Source organism: Diadema antillarum, unplaced genomic scaffold (genome assembly GCF_040938485.1).
Source record: "Diadema antillarum isolate AM-2024a unplaced genomic scaffold, OU_Dant_1.0 scf00000071, whole genome shotgun sequence".
Taxonomy (NCBI): domain Eukaryota; kingdom Metazoa; phylum Echinodermata; class Echinoidea; order Diadematoida; family Diadematidae; genus Diadema; species Diadema antillarum.
In genome coordinates this window covers 12,598,893-12,619,158 of record NW_027270960.1, presented here as the reverse complement: position 1 = coordinate 12,619,158, position 20,266 = coordinate 12,598,893, and the positions used below count along the sequence as shown (strand labels likewise).

The 20,266-nt window shown below is 35.7% G+C and overlaps 1 protein-coding gene across 1 annotated transcript in view; it reads left to right on the top strand.

Moving 5' to 3' along the window:
* The first annotated feature begins 758 nt into the window (after positions 1-758).
* The window catches only part of LOC139717105 (calcium-activated chloride channel regulator 1-like), a 29,875-nt gene continuing 10,367 nt past the window's right edge, over positions 759-20,266 (top strand). The window contains exons 1-4 of the mRNA XM_071628611.1: positions 759-896; positions 8,705-8,978; positions 9,498-9,781; positions 19,232-19,459. Of these exons, the coding sequence (XP_071484712.1) occupies positions 759-896; positions 8,705-8,978; positions 9,498-9,781; positions 19,232-19,459 (924 nt within the window). The remainder of the gene's footprint in view (positions 897-8,704; positions 8,979-9,497; positions 9,782-19,231; positions 19,460-20,266) is intronic.

The window sequence follows — 20,266 nt, the reverse complement described above, 5'->3', positions numbered from 1 at the left end:
ACATCATAATTTCCACAATAGGATAATGAGAGCGATCAAAAAAAAATGTAATCATCAAATTTAGGAAAAATAAAGAAGTTCTGTGGCTTTGCATGATATTCTCACTTACTGATCAAAATTCATTTTGAAAATCTAGCATTAAAGCCTAAAGAAAAAGTTGGTTAGAAAACCCTTCATCTGTTCATCCAGCTGCGTACGCACAAACGCGCGAGCTAATCAATTATGCCACAGGACGCTGACAGCGTCTCGCGCGATTTTTTTCCCCTGTAATATCCCAATAAAATGCATAAAAGCAAACGGGCTCAATTTTCTTTTTCTACATCTTTCTTATATACACTTCGTGTACTACATTTCCGCTATGAACGCACCTTCACAAGCCACATGGCTCTGATAACAAGGAGCCTTCCAAAAGCATTCTTGCGTAGCGGGCTCCTCGTATTATGGCACTTATAGAGTTTACAAAGTCGTTGCACACAAACAGTTAGATAATGACCCCCCCCCCCCCCCCCCCCAGTTTTCTCATTGCCTATATGATATGATTTCGTCATCATTTTTAGCCAGTAGATGTCTTTTCTTTGTATCGAGCTGACTGCTCGAACAAAGTTCTGGAGTTCGGTGGAAGAGCTCGACAGCAGCAGGATATTGGTGGCTAAAACTTCTCTCAATTTCGTTGCTTTAGTTCTGGACAATTCTTCGCATTGAAAGTTAAAGAAAAAAGAAGAATGATTTTGTGGCGTTTTACTCTTCTTTGCCTTTTGATGGCGTCCTGGATGTTTTGCAGGGGCTCGTGCGAAGACAAAAATGAAATTCATCTTCAGAATGGGAGATACACCAACATTCTCGTAGCCATTGATTCGGATGTTGAGGAAGACGACACATTGATAGAACACATCAAGGTATGAGTTTTTACCCACTTTTCAGCAGCACACTGTTGCATAGATTACAATTGAAGGATTTCCCATTCAATTACACACTTGGAGTTCCTATAACAGATGCTTTCACAAATATGCACACAGGGTGTTTATTTGCTAGTTTTGTTCATTCTTCATTTTTTTTCTGATCAATTTCCCAATGTTCACACACAAACACAAATAAATCACTCTGGTGATCTTTTGCATTTATCACCGAATTGATTTCTATTTTTTTTTCTTGTTAATATTGAGATTAATTCATATCACATATTTGTGATCCGTTTGTTAGAATACATTATGTGTGATTCAAAACATTGCATCGATTCGATGATCCATTACAATTTGATATTTTTAGCCGATTTTTAGCCTTCTGTCCTGACGGAGGATGTGCTGTCAATCTTCAAGTCATTATAGTGGCTGAAACAATCTTGATACTAGATTTCTGTATAGCGCTTTTGGTTCAGTCCTTTCGCGACACTCTCCGACAGCACATAAACCAACAGTATATTCCGGAATTTCTTTTTCTTATCTAACTTCTCCTCTACTTATGACCCTACTCTTTCTTTCCTCTTTTTTGGCCCCCCACTCCTTATTTTTTTTTGTCATCATTCACCTTTTTTTAAATTTAGGTCGATTATATCACCGCTTCAAATGTCTTCTCTCAATATAGTCCTTTTCAGGAGTAGACTTAAATCACGGAAGTTATTACGGAAGACAAAATTAAGAAAATTCAATATAAAGACATATTTTCATTAAGTTTTTACAAGGGAATGAAAGTGCACTTCACTATCTGTTAGAAAGCAGGGGGGGGGGGGATATTACCCATGGCATATACCATTGTATACATCAGCAACAATTCAATGAAGTGGGTATACCTGTCATGAAAAATGTGATATCTTAGAATTATCCATGTATTTTCTTTCCATCTCTTCTATAATGACATCATCAAAAGCAATGAAAGCACCGAAATTTCAGAAATTCATAACTTTTGAATCGGGTTTCATCAAACCTTCACTGATGTTTTCTACTAATACAGTTACTTTCACTCAGTCCACATTTGCCTGAAACTTAGAGGATTCCATAAAATGATCATCTAAGCTCTTCTCAAATCTGATTTCGGCGTAGACAATTTAAATTTGGTGTGTAACAAGGGGATCGAGATAGAATAATGGCCATGTTAGATCATCGCCTTGTAAATTTGTGTATGTGACTATATTTCGATGCAATGAATTGTTACATAATTTTGGTAAGTGGCTGCAGGTACAATTAAACGTTATTGTGGCCTAGTTGAAAAAGAAACAAATCTGTTTTTAATATAATATATTGGTCGTTCCGAAAATGAAGCACCATTATGTAAGCGGAATGAAGGTTTAGAATAATTCTTAGCGCCTTCTTTGGCAATAAGAAGATCTTTTAGTATTAAAATATATCGTAATATGCATTGTTCCATGATTCCATAATTTAGATTCGGTAATATAATATTTCAGTCTGTTAACCTAGACTGCTCATTACAGGTGTATTGAAGAAGTAATCGTGGTATTATTACTGCTCGAGTATAGCACTTAATTCCATGAAAGTCTTACAAATTCAAACATTTATGCATTTAGATAAATAAACCTAAGCATATATTGTGTCTTTTCAATCTTAATGAAAATTCATTTCCGTGGAACTATTGTAAAATATTTCATTTGTACGAAAAGCATAGAAAGGTTAATTTATTCATTTCATATCTCCTAGCCCAGAGGCAAAATTGCATACTTAGTGTAACATTACACAATACATACACATTTGAACATTCAGACAGTTACAAATTAAAGCATTTACACGTATGATGAAAATGAGTGGGAAAATATCATAATTACACAAATCAATAGGTTGAGCATTATCCGATATATATCATGCAAGATAAGATCATATTCCACATAAAATATGTCAAAACAAGCAGAACTATATAAAAAATACTGTGACGACTGGTTTGCCTCTACTCAAATAAAGCTACAAAACATCATACACTGGACACCAATTTTGCAAGACTGATAATAACCAAAAATAAGATATTTATAGAAATGTGATTGCTCAAACCCCAAATAATTATAATATCAACTGTTTTTATATTTCATTGCCAAATTTCTTTCTAATGACTAAATTATCAAACGTAACATTTCATTTCATTTCAATTTATTTTCATATTTCTCACATATATCACAATAAAGTATATAAATACGAAAATTATACAAAACATAATTCAGATGAGACTTCATCAGAATGTACAGAAGTTTGATTTGGTATAAACACGAGGTCTGTATGCATGCGAATTACACTGTGGTCATAATGCGAAAAAATATGATGGGGCCTGCGTAAAAGCATTAGCTTGTACAGCCGCAGGTCCCGTGAGTAATCAGATTAGGGGAAGTTTAAAGTACGGATGTTTTTTAAGACCAACTATATCTGGGGAAACCGATTAAAACAAACAAAACAAAAAATCCAATTAAATATATGTCACTAAATAAAAATACAGAAAAACAGAAAGCAGAAAGGTCACATGTTGCAGCAGTGAACAACAACTGCAGAGATTCAAGGGGTGTGTTGCAGAGTATAGAAAATGGCGTAACTGTATGTCATAAATACATAAGTAGAAGGTGGGATAATGAGATTTGTCGTGAATGTAAACAATACCGAAAGCTCAGGAGTAACATTCCAGCATGGGTCCTAAAACCAAGCATTCCGTGTGACCATAGTAACCGATAGCTGTCACGCGCGAGAGTTTCGATAACCGAGTGGAACAATAGGTGCATGAACAGCGCAACAGGCAGACTGTTCAAAAATAGTGTTCATGGTTAGGATCCCGCCGGACTAAGGTGGGATAGACAAGGGGTAACATGTAAAAGAGCAACAAGAACTATACACTATGCATGCCGTACAATGTAGCTGCTAAGAAGATATTGCTTCAGTTTTCGTTTGAATGAGGTTACAGTGGTACAACTTACAAGTTCCATAGGGAGTTCATTCCAATATTTGGGCCCAGCGAACATAATGGTTTTTTTCGCGAAAATTGTTCGGGTACGTGGAAGGTGATATGCGTAACGTTGACGAGTTGGATAATCATGAACTGTATAATTTCTTGTAAACATTTGGGAAAATACGTCTGGTAATTGGCCAGTTGAAAATTGAAACATAAACAGGCCGACGTTGTAATAAAATAACTCGGGAATTTTCAAAATTTTATTACTTACAAAAAGTTCGTTCGTGTGGGATAAATATCCAGTGTGGTTAACAATTCTAACAGCTCGTTTTTGTACAAGAAATAACGAATCGATAAGGTTTTTAGAAGCATTTCCCCACGCCAGAATCCCATAGTTGAGATAGGGAGATATCAAAGTTGAATATATGCTCTGTAGAATATTACTTGGAAAATAATAGCTAAGTTTGTTAAGAACCCCGGTATTTCTAGCAATAATTCTGCTTACATAATTAACATGGGTTCTCCAAGATAAATCACTATCGATATGAAGACCCAAAAATTTTGTATTGTTGACCTGTGACAGATCAATGTTGTTTATCTTGACAGAGAGAGGTAACACAGGTAGCGAATTACTGAATAACATATACTGAGTTTTATCAATGTTTAAGGATAATTTGTTCGCAAAAATCCAAGATTGGACAGAAACAAGTTCTTTATTTATTATGTTTATAAGCGCATCAGGATTTCGATGAGAGAAGAACAAATTTGTATCATCTGCAAAGCAAACGAAGGAGAGAATCTTAGAGGAGTTCTGGATATCATTAATATATAAAATAAAGAGAAGTGGGCCTAACAAGGAACCCTGTGGAACACCACAAGAAATCAGTTTTGGTTGGGAATCGTGACCGTGAATACTTACATATTGTTTTCTATTCGTTAAATAATCAGTGAACCATTCTAGCGCCCTTCCCCGAATTCCGTAATGATTTAACTTATAAAGTAAAATGTCATGGTCTATTGTATCAAACGCCTTGGAGAAGTCAAGGAAAACACCGACAGTGTGAGAAACATCATCTATAGCATGAGCTATCTTATCAATAAACTTGAGTAATGCGTGAGTTGTACTATGTTTTTTCCGAAATCCAAATTGAGATTCAGTAAATATTTTTGCCTGAAGAAAAAAATTAAGGGTGCGTTTATACACAAGTCTTTCGAGTATCTTTGAAGAAGAAGTTAAAAGAGAAATGGGGCGATAATTATTGACAAGGTCTTTTCGCCCTTTTTTAAAAATGGGAACAGCTCTGGCTACTTTCATTTTTTGAGGAACTTTACCAGTAGACAAAGATTGATTGAAAATATAAGTAAGAGGCGAGATTATTTCATGAATCACATTTTTTACCAAGAAGTTTGTGATTCCATCATATCCCGAACTTTTTTTATTATTTAACTTATCAACAATCTTTATTATTTCATCTTCGACAATTGGGACAAAAAATAAAGATTCAGTATTCCTACTACCCAGGAAAGAGTGAAATTCTCGCTGTGCTTCAGGAATTCTATCAGCCAGATTTGGCCCAATGTTTACAAAAAAAAATCATTAAAAACTTCAGCTATATCTATGGGGTCATCAATACGAACATCATCCTCTTGAATATAACTAGGCACGTTATTATCAGTATTACGTTTCAACGCTCGGTTTATCACCCTCCACGTACCCTTCACATCAAATTTACATTTGTCGAATTGATTCATAAAATACATCCGTTTGGCTGACCGTAATGCAGAAGTGAGGATATTACGATACTGAGTATATCTGGACTTATTTGTAACTGTGGGTACTTTGCGATATTTATGATAAAGTTTATTTTTCTTATTGATTGATTTTAAAAGTGATTTTGTAACCCATGGCTGCCGGGGTACTTTTTTATGATTTGAGTTAGAGAATTTACGACAAGGGATAGCAATATTAAGCTTAGTTATGAAAATATCTATAAAAATATCAAAAGATAAATTTACGTCATTTTGATTATATACAATCGACCAATCAACGAGTTTCAACCTTTCTCTAAAACTATTCAGGTTCGAGTCTGACATAACACGAAAACCGGATTTTTTTTGCACACTGTCAGCAAGAGGGTGGATACTACCAATAAGTGCATACACAGGAAAATGATCAGATATATCCGTAACAACAATACCAGATGAAATATCAGAAAATGACTTGTTAACAAATATATTATCTATTAAAGTAGAAGAGAGGTCGGTGATTCTTGTAGGTCTCCTTATGAGAGGAATACAAGACTTAGACAACAGTTGATTAAGAAACTCTTGGCAATTATGATTATCATAATTTAAAAGATTTAAATTAAAATCACCCATAAGAAAACATAATTTATTCTTGAAATAGTTATTCGACAAAATACCGTGGATTAATTCACCGAATTCAGTAAAATTAGAGTTTGGTGGCCTATAAATTTTTCCAACAATTACATTTCCTTTATTTGGTACTTTTATCTCAATGAAAATACTTTCAAAAAATTCTGTCATAAAACTGAACTCTTCTAATAACCGATGGTTTAAATTTTCTGTTACATAAAAACCAACTCCACCTCCTTTCTTGCACGGTCTATTATTTGTAATCAGTTTGAATCTATCAATATGAAACAATGAAGAAGGAGACACCTCCTGTAACCATGTTTCACTGAGGCCGATGACACCAAATGTGAATCGTAATTCATCAATGAATAAGCGAAGTTGATCAAAATGTTGGTTTAAACTCCTAATATTAAAATGAGAAAAAAAGATTTGATTTGGGTCCGAATTGGATAATGTAATGACATCTTTTTCTAAGCAGTAACTTGTAGAAAACATGTGAGGTGGAATATCATTAGGATCAAAATCAAGTTTTAATTCATCGGTTTCTGTGGTTGAAAAAAATTTTAAGTCAGAATTATCACCGTTCTCATTATTTGTAATGGTTACAGAACTTTCACCTTCCAATGACCGAACATCTACAAAAGCATTACTCATATTCATTGTGATAAAACTCAAAGCAATTCATCCTATTTTCGTTGGGAAATGTAACAGAATGTACAGCAATGCTGGACAAGCCATATTGCCGTTGACCTGGACACAAAATGGTAGAAGACACGTAAACATGTTTGTCTTTTAGACATACATGCACCTGTACAGTTGATGCCGACATTGGGAAAACATGTTTATGCAAGAAGGAGGAAAAATACACCAGCGTGAATGCATGGAATTCGGAAATGCGAATAACAAGTGAACAATTAAGAAGTACTGGGGCACTGCAAATGCGAATGGAATGTGACACTAGGTGGGATAATGTATGAAACAATTTTCCATAGGTAAATATGAGAACATAGGGATGCATAGGTTCAACCTGTGCGGGTGACACTTCGGTACGTTCAATTAAAAATTGTAAACATGTGACCTTCCTTAAGAGCAAATGTGCACATTTGGCGTTGCCAATGAATACAAGGATGAAACATTTAAACATCAATGCAGAGACAAACGAAAAAATAAGCATGTACATCACTATACACTTGGGAACCCTAGCACTATCACCCGACCCCTCCAAGTCCTCGTGACCCACATATTTCTTTAAACATCATCCAAATAACAACATCAAATTTACAAAATGATCCTCTAACCGTCCGAAAACATACATGCATAACTTCAGTTCAAATCAATCTAAATATATATTTTGACAAAATATAACATACACTTCTCTCCTTTTAATAAGATAAGAATGATTGAGAAGATACATTGTGAAATGAACAGATATATTTCTTAAAGCGAAACAATTAAATAGGCCTATGCCAATATTCAATTCATTATTCAACACTATTCTATTCTATTGTCCACTTCTGAAATTTCTTATGGCTGCGTACATACATATTACATTGGTACAAATAGAGATAGCATTTATAACTGTAATGTACGAAAATGAATGGCTTCTATGAACGGCGACAAACGATGTATATGCTATCTCTGTAGAGTTATTGATGCTTGAGCTTTATAGAGCAAGGGTAGCATAATTAACTTGATGAAGTGTCCGCTTCTTATCTCGTTCCTCTTCATGTTATCAAGGAAAAAGCAGTGAAAATGTTCACTCATGAAGGAGTGAAGAAAAGAGTGAGTTTTAAGAGTGAAATTGGAGTGGATTTCGAGCAAAAGTATTCATTTTCAATAATTTTTGATTGACCTCAGGGATCACTAAAAACAGCTTCGAGTGATCCCAGAGGTCACTCCAAAATTATTGAAAATAAACGTTTTCATTCAAAATTTACGCCAAGTTCACTCTAAACTCATTATTTTCTGTTATTCACTTCTTCAAGAGTGAACATTCTCAATCGTTTTTTTAAGAGTATTTTACAGTCTCATGATCCTATCTCCCAATTCGGTTTCCCGTCCTTTCATTGTGTTGTTGTTGTTGTTGTGGTGGTGGTGGTGGTTTTTCGGGCCGCGGGGGGGGGGGGGGGGCGTTGGGAGGGCTCGGAGGAAGGATTAGGTGTTCGTTCTTATATTCGTTCTAACGTTCTTAAGTTTTGTTTTTTCTTTTTTTTTCTTTTTTTTCAAATTCTTACAAATATGATCTGTTTATGCATTGTATATACGTTTTCCTGTTTATTCAATAAAAATGAAAATAAAGTTGAAGTTGAAATTGAAGTTTGTGTGTAAAGCCGAGAAATCGTTAGCATGTTTAGAATGACTGCAAAGAATTCAACTTTGTGCTTGCCGAAGTAACGCAGTTCTGTGCCGACAGAACCGTTCTATTCTCTCTTTTTTTTCTTTTTTTTTTGATCAGGACACCTTCAGGACAGGCTCGGGGATTCTATTCAATGCGACCCACAACAGACTGTACTGGGGTGAGATCCAAATTCTCGTTCCCATCACATGGAGTAGAAAACCCGACGTCTACGAGACGGCCTCCTACCAGTCGTTTGGGAGCGCCAACATCCGGGTCGTGGAGGGAGCTTCTAGGGACCCTTCGGTAACAAACCACGCCGGGTGCGGGGAGCCAGGGCTGCATATGACGCTTACATCCGGGTACCTTCTGCAGAACGTCGACACATGCAGGGGTAGGACATGCATTCCGACCATTATGAATGTAACGATCCTTCATAATTGTTGTCACCGCATTAATCTTTGTGATTTGTTGTTATAGTTTTGTTAAAATATATAATTAAAAACAAAATCATCACAGAACCAACATTAGCGAATTCACGAGTGATGGAATTTTCTAGAGTAAGACGGTTTCTTCAGTTTTACGCGTAATTGTAAACATGATAAAGTGAAAATAATACAAACACAAATGCTTGTAATCGCAATTAATGACTCAAATAGAGGGCGTGAGTGAGCGTATGTTAAGAGGAGACATTGACATTGGGGGGGGGGGGGGATCATCGTCATGTCACATTTCTTTTCTTTTATGTACCCTTTTATTTTATGTTTTATTTTTTAATATAATTCCATAGTTAAACAATGTTTGGTTTTGGGCGTATGGAGAGGATGGATAGATTTTACTTCAGTCTCTATAGATCTGATATATATCTTCTAGATCAATGAAGCGTTACTAATTTCTGCTTGTCTTGTCTAAGGGAAAGCGATGGTACGGGAATGGGGCCGCCTGAGGTGGAGTCTCTTTCCCGAGCATTTCACTGGCTCAGTTTTTGGGGAAGCCAACCAGTACGACAATTACACCACACATCGCTATGAACCGACTAGGTGTTCGCGTGATCTAACTGGCGACATGAGAGATGGGGATGGTTGGAGGTGTTCAGAGACTTTTCTTGGGGAAGTGGACGACGACTGTGTATTCACTCCTGGCAGTGGGCAAACGGCCATTGCTTCATTACTCTTTGGATCGCATTGCGTAGACTCTGTGAGTTAACAAAACCATCCCCACTTTGGTCATACCAGTGCACTCTCGTTATAACGTACGCGGTTATAACGAAAAAAGCAGTTACCACGAAGTTAAAATTCAGGCCGCAACATTATCGACTCTATGTAATTTTATTGTTTATTTGTTCGGTTATAACGAAATTTCGATATAACGAAAGAAAACTGCCGGTCCCGAGGACTTCGGTAGAAAGGGAGCCCACTGTAATTACTAGTCATAGATAGTTCAATAGTTCAATAGTTCAATAGTTTATTTATTTCCATCATCACAAAGAAAAGAAAAGAAAAAGTTGACATAATCCAAAGTGATACAATTTTTTTTTCATTTCTCTTACACTCGTCCGATAAAGGATTTTTTTTCAATACAATATAAATTATACACGAATGATGTCGTAAAAAAGGAAACAATGCACTTTGTCATGGCAACAAAAATAGTAAATAATCACAATGATGGAAAACAGTGTTCCACTAAAAAAGCCACGCTTGTAAAACGTGGAACACTGGAACAAAACAACAACAGCACCAATTTGTTATACCAATAAGACATATTCATTTTAAATTCTTCTATATACTATTGTACATTTTACTCATTGATATAATGATATTGATACTATAAACAATACTTACTAGGATTTTAGGATGCAAACGTATAAACTATATAACATATCACATTTGTGGCACAGACACTATGGGGCCAGGTGTGCCAGGAAAATTGAACGGAAAGGAAGATATGCAATCGGCCACAAAAAAAACATAACGACGACAACAACAACAACAATAACACAATACACAGAAACAACAGAATTTGAGGAAATGCACTCAGACAGATACTGGACAACGAAGAACGAGGAAAAAGGAGCAGGGAAGAATAGAGAAGGAAAAGGAGAGGGATGGAAAAGGTCTGTGGACACACTACAAAATCTCAAGGAAAAGTGAAACATGACGGGTTTTTTCATTGAACAGAATTAACTGGTATATTTAGAAAACAAATATTTTTTGAGTTTATACTTAAATGTAATTAACTTCACAGATTCTTTTAGATCATTATCTAAGCTATTCCAAAATCTGGGTCCGGTATAAACAAATGTATTTTGAGTGTGTACAGTTCTAACTAAGGGAAGATGAAATTCTTTAGATTGTCTAGTGGGATAGTTATGTACGTGGCTGTTACGGTGAAATAAAGAATAAAATATTTTGGGTAGATGATTGCAGTTGTAATTAAACATAAATTGACCAAGTTGAAACAAATACAACTCTTTTATTTTCAGAATTTTGTGCTCAAGGAAAAGCTTGTCAGTATGTGCTCGGATATGAAGGTTAAAAACGATTCTGAGCGCCATCTTTTGCAGAAGAAAAAGTTTATCTAACAATGTCGAATATGTATTCCCCCAAGCAAGAATTCCGTAATTCAAGTACGGCAATACCAAACTTGAATAAAGCGTAATCAAAGCCGAAGAAGGAAGATAATATTTCAATCTATTCATTATGCCTATGTTACGTGCAATTACTTTACAAATATTGTTTATGTGACACTTCCATGATAACTTATTATCAACACAAACACCTAAGAATTTAATAGACGAAACCTCTTCTAGGGGAGTAGTGTCAAATATAACATTACCTGGTAATCTATCTAAAGAATTACTGAAAAACATATACTTTGTCTTCTCAATATTCAGTGACAATTTATTTGCATATATCCATTGTGAGACATTCTTCAATTCATCATTCACTGTACTAATCAAAGTATTAGGGTCAGGGTGGGAATAAAAAAGATTGGAATCATCCGCGAATAATATGAAAGAGAGTTTATCTGAAGATCTGTAAAAATCATTAATGTAAACTATAAATAACAGTGGGCCTAACAAACTTCCTTGCGGAACACCACATTCTATTTTCTTCATAGAAGAATCAAAACTGTTCACATGTACATATTGAAATCTGTCAGATGAATAACTCGTAAACCATTGCAAGGCTTTTCCGCGAATACCATAATGGGATAACTTAGAAATAAGTATACCGTGATTAATCGTATCAAAAGCCTTTGAGAAGTCCAGGAAGATGCCTATTGTATGCGAAAATGTATCAAGTGCATGTGTAATCTTTTCCACAAAGGTAAGTAAAGCGTGGGTGGTGTTGTGATTTTCTCTGAATCCAAATTGAAAATTCGTGAATATATTACTCATATTGAAAAATTTTACAGTTCGGATATATACTATTCTTTCCAAAATTTTAGAAATGGAAGTTAATAATGATATTGGTCTGTAATTATTGGCATCATTTTTCTCCCCTTTCTTATATATAGGTATAACTTTGGCAGTCTTCATTTGACTTGGTACAAGCCCAGTACTAAAATTAAAGGATCTATTATTTGAAGAATTATATTTTTCAACAAATAATTATCGATTCCATCACAACCTGGGCTTTTCCCTTCTTTCAAATTATCAATAATATCAATAACTTCTTCATTATACGTAGGGTCCAAAAATATAGTTTTAGGATTAGGTATATCTAAAAAATCAGAAAACACTTTATTAGATGAAGGGATACTTTGTGATAAATTTTTCCCAATCGATGCAAAAAAATCATTAAAAATTTCGGCCATACCAGCAGGTACATTGCTTGAGGTATTACCCCATCGTACTTCTGAAATACTAGATGCATCATTAGATGTATTCATAACATCTTTTATTGTTTTCCAAGTATTCTTAATATCATTTTTATATTTCATTATCTGGTTGACATAAAATTTTCTCTTTTGTAAACGCAATAAATTAGTAAGCGTGTTTTTGTAAGTCACATATTTTTGTCTGTTTTTATCCGTAGGGTTACTCCTGTATTTATAAAACAAATTATTTTTTCTATTAATCGATCTTAAAAGTGATTGGGTTATCCACGGGAGTCTTGGAGTTCTTTTACAAGAACTTTTCCTTGTGCAAAACGGAATATGTTCATCAATTTTAGAAGTGATAGTTTTCATAAAATAATCATAACACAAATCAAGATCGGTATTGTTGTATACAAAAAACCAATCAATATCTTTTAAACTATTTTGCAAATTAATAAGATTATTGGCCGTAATCTTACGACGTCTCTGATAATTATTTTGCCTAGGAGATAACTTAATTGGCACTTGTGTAAAGATTGGATAATGATCAGAGATGTCAGATAAAACAATACCAGACTCGGGAATTGGGAGAATATTACAAAAAAAAATATTATCAATCAAAGTGGCAGATCGGTCAGTAACACGGGTCGGCTTAGAAATTAACGGTAATAAAGAAACAGACATTAAGGTTTCTACAAATTCTTGCGAAATATGTTGGGAGTTACATTTCATAAGATCAATATTGAAATCACCCATTAAATATACATGTTTATTTGTAAAGATAGAGTTCTGCATTAAATTTTGTACATACCACAAAAAATCATTCGGATTCGATCCACGGGGTCTGTAAACAACTCCAATCAGTATGTTTTTCCCATTCGGGTTTACCATTTCAACAAAAAGAGATTCAACTACATCAGTCATGACATTCAATTCTTCGTGGATAGAATATTCAAATTTGTTGGGGATGTATAAACCCACGCCACCACCCATTCTTTCTTTTCTATTTCTGTACACGAAATCAAAGCCGGATATAGAAAATAAATGACTTATATTGGGAGTCAACCATGTTTCGGTCAGACCTATAACAGAACAGTTATTACCAGAGTTTTCTAAAAATAATCGCAACTTATCAAAATTTCTACTTATGCTTCGTATATTCAGATGAGCTAACAAAAGATTGTCATCATCACTATTCATAACATATTGTTCATACTGATTTACAGTCAGATAAACACATGATGAACTTTGCACAGGATCTTCAGGATCAAAATTATATTCAAATTCTTGTGCTGAAGCATTAAGTTTGTTCGATATGTATGCTTCATATAAGGTGGAAGTTTTGTTTTCCTGCGCGGACGTAAAAGAGCGCCCAACTGTATCATAAAATTCATCATCGTTCACAGAGTTGAAAACAAATGTTGGATTAGCCATAAATATAAAGAAAATCACACCGGAATCGACAAAAGTTCCACTTAGACATAGACTTGGAGATTGTAGTTATGTAGGAATATACAGACCTGGAAGAAGAGAAAGAGAAACGCATATACACAAACATGAAACACATACAATAAACACACACATGAAGCATAGACATGAGACACAGACAAGACACGAGAAACAACAAGGACGCAGACAAGACATAGCCGATGATATCAAATTGGGCACACACGTCCGTGGCCTGTGTCTGCTCTGCCAATACAAAACGAGGCATAAGCAATAATATCATCATGGATTTAACAACAGACCGCATTTGAGTGAGGGGGCTCCCTTGATATTCAAAAAATATCATTTTCATACGAGATATATTCACGTGCATAATTCAAACTATCAATATGAATTTTTATAGGTTATTTGGGGATCAGGAGAGAAGGAGAGAGACGAAGGGAGACACGGATAGAACTTTGATGTTTACTGTATGCACCTACACTGTAGTTTCTGATATTAACAGTAAGTGCCTATTGGCCATAATAAAACAATAAGTGTCATATCTTCACAAGTCATGATAGACAAACTACGATGTAGAAATCAATTCTGAATATTTGTTCGCTGGGAATGTCATGAAGGAGAAAAATGGAAAAGAAATCAGAGAAGAACAAAGAAAAACAAAAAACAAATACAGAACATCTCATAAGAGAGTTTAGACAATAAGCGTATAACTGATTGATACTATCAACTTTCCCGGATATCACCTCATCGTAAGCTTTCTTCAACCCCATCCCTACCATTACAACACATCAATTGAAGTTAAATTGAAGAGAATGAAACAAATTATCTGCTTAATGTAATAGAAGATTATTCCATATATACATAAGTATTTATTTTTTTTATATTCATTTCAAGTTTGCAGAGAGAATGAGAGCGAGATGAGATCAGTGAAACAAAAAAAAGGTATTGACTTTTTTGCTCAATCATTGATCATCATAAGCAGCGTCCGCAGGATTGGGACGTCCCACTCGCCAAAGTCGCGAAGGGGGGGGGGGGGGGGGAAACAAGCAACAAAAACAAAAACGACACCATAGCGGGAAGCACACCCACCAGGGAGGTGCACCTATCGTACAGAGCGCACAACGGGTCGAGTGCACAGAATACTAGTACATTGTGCTATGTTTTTGCTAAAATTCAGTTGAAATACAAAGATCATTGTATGCCCCATGGACTCCATACAGTATAGGAGCACAGCCGCCACAGTGGCATTGCCACTACTCCTCTTATACCCATCAGCAACCCCCAGCACGAGGCGATCACACCATCACAGAAAACCACGTAAGGGGGGGGGAGCTGAAAAGGGATATTTTTTGTTTGTTAAATAAATTGAAAAATGAAAGTGAAGATGAAAACAAGGCAGCTGTGGCTTGAGAAGGAATGGGTATAACGTTAGTCGTGACCTGGATGAACCATACAGGCTACGCATGGAAATGAGGCACTGAGGTGTCAACTCTTTTCTTGAATTGAATTGTACATGAAAAGAATGTTACAGCAACCAGCGTTATCAGACTGCCGGGAACCATGCAGTATATCACACCTGCTAAGTAAAGTATTTCAAAGTATAAGCGTGAGGGGATACAGAGACTTTCAAAATAAAAAATTAAAAAAAAAAAACACACACACACAAAACAAAACAGCAATTTAACTTGCGGATTCAGATTCTTAGATACTAAAAAATTGAGACAACTGTTCATATCAGTGCAGGTGCAAATGAGAGGGCATGCTGCTCGTAAACAACATGCCAAACCTGTGGCCAGTCACCCCTCAAAATCTTTTATAGACGCATTTGACACAGATTATTATTCAGATTGAGAGACGGAATTCAGCATGCATATAGTTGATGTCATATCGGGCAAGGCCCAGGTAAAACGTACCCATCCAGCCCATGAACGACTATATCGCAGGACAGGCATTACATTAGCAAGGATAAAATATTGTGGGTAATTATACTGAGGCTCGCCAAAATCTATTATGGAATTACAGAGCCTTATACAAAGCGAATCATAGATGGGGTTCCAATAAACTACTTGAAACGCAACTCCAAATACTTATCACACCAAAATCATATTAATAGATTGGGTCACAAAACGATACTGAACGTTTTAGTGACATGAATGATCACTATCGTTTGCAGGGATAGTCAAATATGGGATAACCAGCGATTATTGGTTTGAGTGTAGCGTGAAAGAAAGAAGAAAAAAGCCCTCTGGTAATACAAAACCAGTAAAAAATTTACCAAAAGCAGGGTTGCATAATCATTCTCAAATGTTTGAACTATCGGAAACACTCGATAGATGTGTTTTGATAGATGTCTTGTTGAGGCCTTAAATAACAGTTGCATGTATTTTGCTTTTCGTTAAAACTTCTAGATTTTTCTTCTTGTGGACTGTACTACTCAGTATTTTAGTCCATGGGCCAAGACCCGAAAAATGGGTTGTTGGTACCATCTGAGGTGGCACAACCTTTTTGGTGTCATTTTGTTTGTCGGGCATAGATATGCTTATCAAGCTATGATAGCATTTCCAAATGAGTAGCTTAGTCATAATAAATGAATTTTTAACCAATTTGGTCTCGTATTTATATCCCTATACTTCTGAATCGAAACTAAACCGCTATACAAAGAAGAGCACTGCCTTCTGTATGTCCACAGGTGTTCTGTTGTAAACAAAGTGCGCTTAGTCTTTATTCAAGGCAGCGAAGGGAATATCCAAAGGGTTATGATGTCCACAGCTGTCACGCGGTGCGCTTAGTTCTTTATCTAGACCATTGTACCGTTATCATATCTAAAGTTCCTCATAAAAGGGATTATCTATGCTGTTTTTATACTATACCCTATCAACAAATACATCAGTTTTAAACAAAAATCACTCTGTTCATTTACAATATCATTCATTATAATGTATCGTAGTGTACCGATACATTGTTTTTGCATTATCTTATATTGTTGGAGGGAAATAAAGCGACATTGGCGTGGTATCAGCATTTTCACCGTAGCGTTTTCACAGGAAAATGATAAATGATTGAAAAATACGGTAAAATTCACTAGGAATTGCTTTTGTTGTTGTTGTTGTTTTTAGATAAAAGGATATACACTGTATCATACCCTTTGGATATTCCCTTCGCCGTCTAGAATAAGGACTAAGCGCTGTGGACATCATAACCTTTGGATATTCCCTTCGCTGCCTTGAATAAAGACTAAGCGCACCGCGTTTACAACAGAACACCTGTGAACATACCATAGAGCTGCATTTTACAGCTCTATGGAACATACAGAAGACTGTGCTCTTCTTTGTATGGCGGTTAGTTTCGATTCAGAAGTATAGGGATATAACAACGAAACCAAATTGGTTAAAAATTCATTTACTATGACTAAGCTACTCATTTGGAAATGCTATCATAGCTTGATAAGCATATCTATGCCCGACAAACAAAATGACACCAAAAAGGTTTTGCCACCTCAGATGGTACCAATATCTGGCCTGGCCCATGGACTATTTGGTTCTGTGGTTCTATGGGCCCACTAAAGTGGCATGTACTGAGTATAATTCATTAGACCCATTCATTGTAAAAGAATGTTACAGCAACCAACATAATAAGACTGCCGGGAACCATGCAGTACACTACACCTGCTCAGCAACAATTTCAAAGTATTAGCGTGAGTGAATACAGTGTCTTTCACAATAAAAAAAAAAAAAATCATTGATTTGACTTAGAGACTCAGATTCTTAGATACTAAAAAATTGGGACAACAGTTCATATCCGTGCAGGTGTAAATGAGAGGGCATGCTGCTCGTAAACAGCATGCCAAACCTGTGGCCAGTCACCCCTCAAAATCTTTTATAGACGCATTTGACACAGACTATTATTCAGATTGAGAGACGGAATTCAGCATGCATATAGTTGATGTCATATCGGGCAAGGCCCAGATAAATGTACCCATCCAGCCCGGTAGATGGGTAGGCGCGGTAGATGGGTAGGCCTACTCTTCTGGTCGTATAATAGACTGCTCACCTGAAGTATTTGAATTAGTTCAATTTCATATTTTGCAATCTAATACCTTCCTGACAGCTGGTTATATTCAGGCAGATAATATTTAGGCTATTGGAATCGAAATAACTGTATGACTGGAGACATTGTATAAACTAGTATCTAGTTTAACCATTGTAGAGTAATATTTGACCGATTACAGCCGTGAATAGACTGAATTTTGCCAAGAAGTTAAGCGGCACTTGATTCGTAATAGTTAAAGGACAAGTTCACCTTCATAAACATAAGGATTGAGAGAATGTAGCAATATTAGTAGAATACATCAGTGAAAGTTTGAGGAAAATCAGACAATCCGTTCAAAAGTTATGAATTTTTGAAGTTTTTGTGCAGTAACCGCTGGATGAGAAGACTACTGCAGTGTATGAATAACTTAGATGTCACATGCGTACAACAATATAAGGAAAATATAAAGAGAATTTCACAAAATGCCATCTTTTGAAAAAAGTACACATTCCCCTGACTCGTTACCGACAAATGTTATGGGTAATATTATTCCCCCTGCCTTTAGAAAGAGGCAAGTCAAGAGCTCTTTTATTATGCGAAAAAAGTGAAAATATGTTGAATTTTCTTTTACATTTTCTTTATACTGTTGTACGCATATGACTCACAAGCTGTAGTAGTCTCCTCATCCAGCGGTTCCAACACAAAAATTTTAAAAATTCATAACTTTTGCATCGATTGTCTAATTTTCCTCAAACTTTCACTGATGTGTTCTACGAATATTGTTGCATTCTCTCAATCCTTATGTTTATGAAGGTGAACTTGTCCTTTAATAAAACTGTCGACATTGGTGCAAAACGGTATTGTAACCTCCTGCACTATATGCTAATAATAACTATTTTGTTCAGCAAAACTTTATTGAATTCTGTAAAGTATAGCAGTCGGTAAAACAATGCAGAAATTCCTATAAGGAACAGATTTCTTCAATTACAGAAATGTAGGATGTTGATAAAAGAGCGGAACGACTACCCCAACCCTCTTAATTGTCGTCTAACGAAGATAGCATTGCATGTATATGCACGCGTACACGTAGCAACAGGAAAGTGTTTATAGATATACGCGTAATGTCGTATGCAGGCGAGCTTGCAACAACAATACAGACAATGCGCTTGCTACTTGTAAGGATTTACTGCGGCTAATTTAAGACTAACCTCGTCCACAATGACTTAAATCTTAATAATGAACGAGAATCAAACGTAATTTGTAGGCTTTACTCACGTTTGATGTGAGTTTGCGTACATTGATATACATAATATTTGGAATGCAACTCTTCCGTCTTTCAAACCACAGATCTACCAATTTTGCGACCAATCACAGCATAATTATGATGCAGATAATCTTCAAAACTATCACTGTGGAAGAAAGAGTGCCTGGGAAGTCATGAGAGGTACCGAAGACTTCACAAATGAAAATAACTTCCTAGACCCAAGCCAGGTGGACACTGAGCCTTCGTTCACCATCCTTCAACAACCTGTCCGACGAGTGGTTCTTGTCCTAGACATCAGTGGCAGTATGTCGGTGAGTCGGACGCATTTTCCTATCGGAGAAATCTGGACGGTTTAGAAGTTAGTCCGACAAGCAAGGGTGGAAGTAAACAGGGCTGGCACAACAGTTCAAATTTTGTTCAAAATTGGATAAAAAACTAGAAAAGCAATGACAGCTCTTGAATAGGCGATATGAGTATGCACATGAGTGAGCTGATGATGTCATCACCTCGCCATCACCGCACAGTTATTCATTCTTCGTTTATAAAAACTGTTGAACATTCACTTCTGCTAATGAAATAAAGATTAAAAGAGCGAAACATATATAGCATTGTTCATGGCTGGATAACTCCAAATAATGATAGTTCAGACATATCGGGACTTGATAGTGGGCCATAAATGCATCTGAAAAAAAGTTTTAAAAAAATTCTGTCAGTGGAAACTGAATGGTAAATGTTTACGTCTGTGCTCATAAGATTTCACTCTTTCTTTTCAGACTGACGTTTACCTGCTCCAAATATCTCCTTCAATAGACACTTGCACACATTATCAGAGGAATAGTTTATTGTTATTCTTTTGTTGAGAACTAAAGACATGATATAAAAAGTAGTTAAATGACTGGTTGTATAATATTATTAGCTAAATAATTCTGAAATGACGATTTTGACTGAAAATAAAACATTGTGATTATAGATTACTTTGCATCATTTTCCATCGTTATAAACATTGTCATCATGATACTGAAAACAAATTAGACAGTTGTGACTTTACTTCAATTGATACAAAGAACTGCTTGCATAGAACTGGATTTAACCTTATGCTGTAATTTCGAAACACTTCA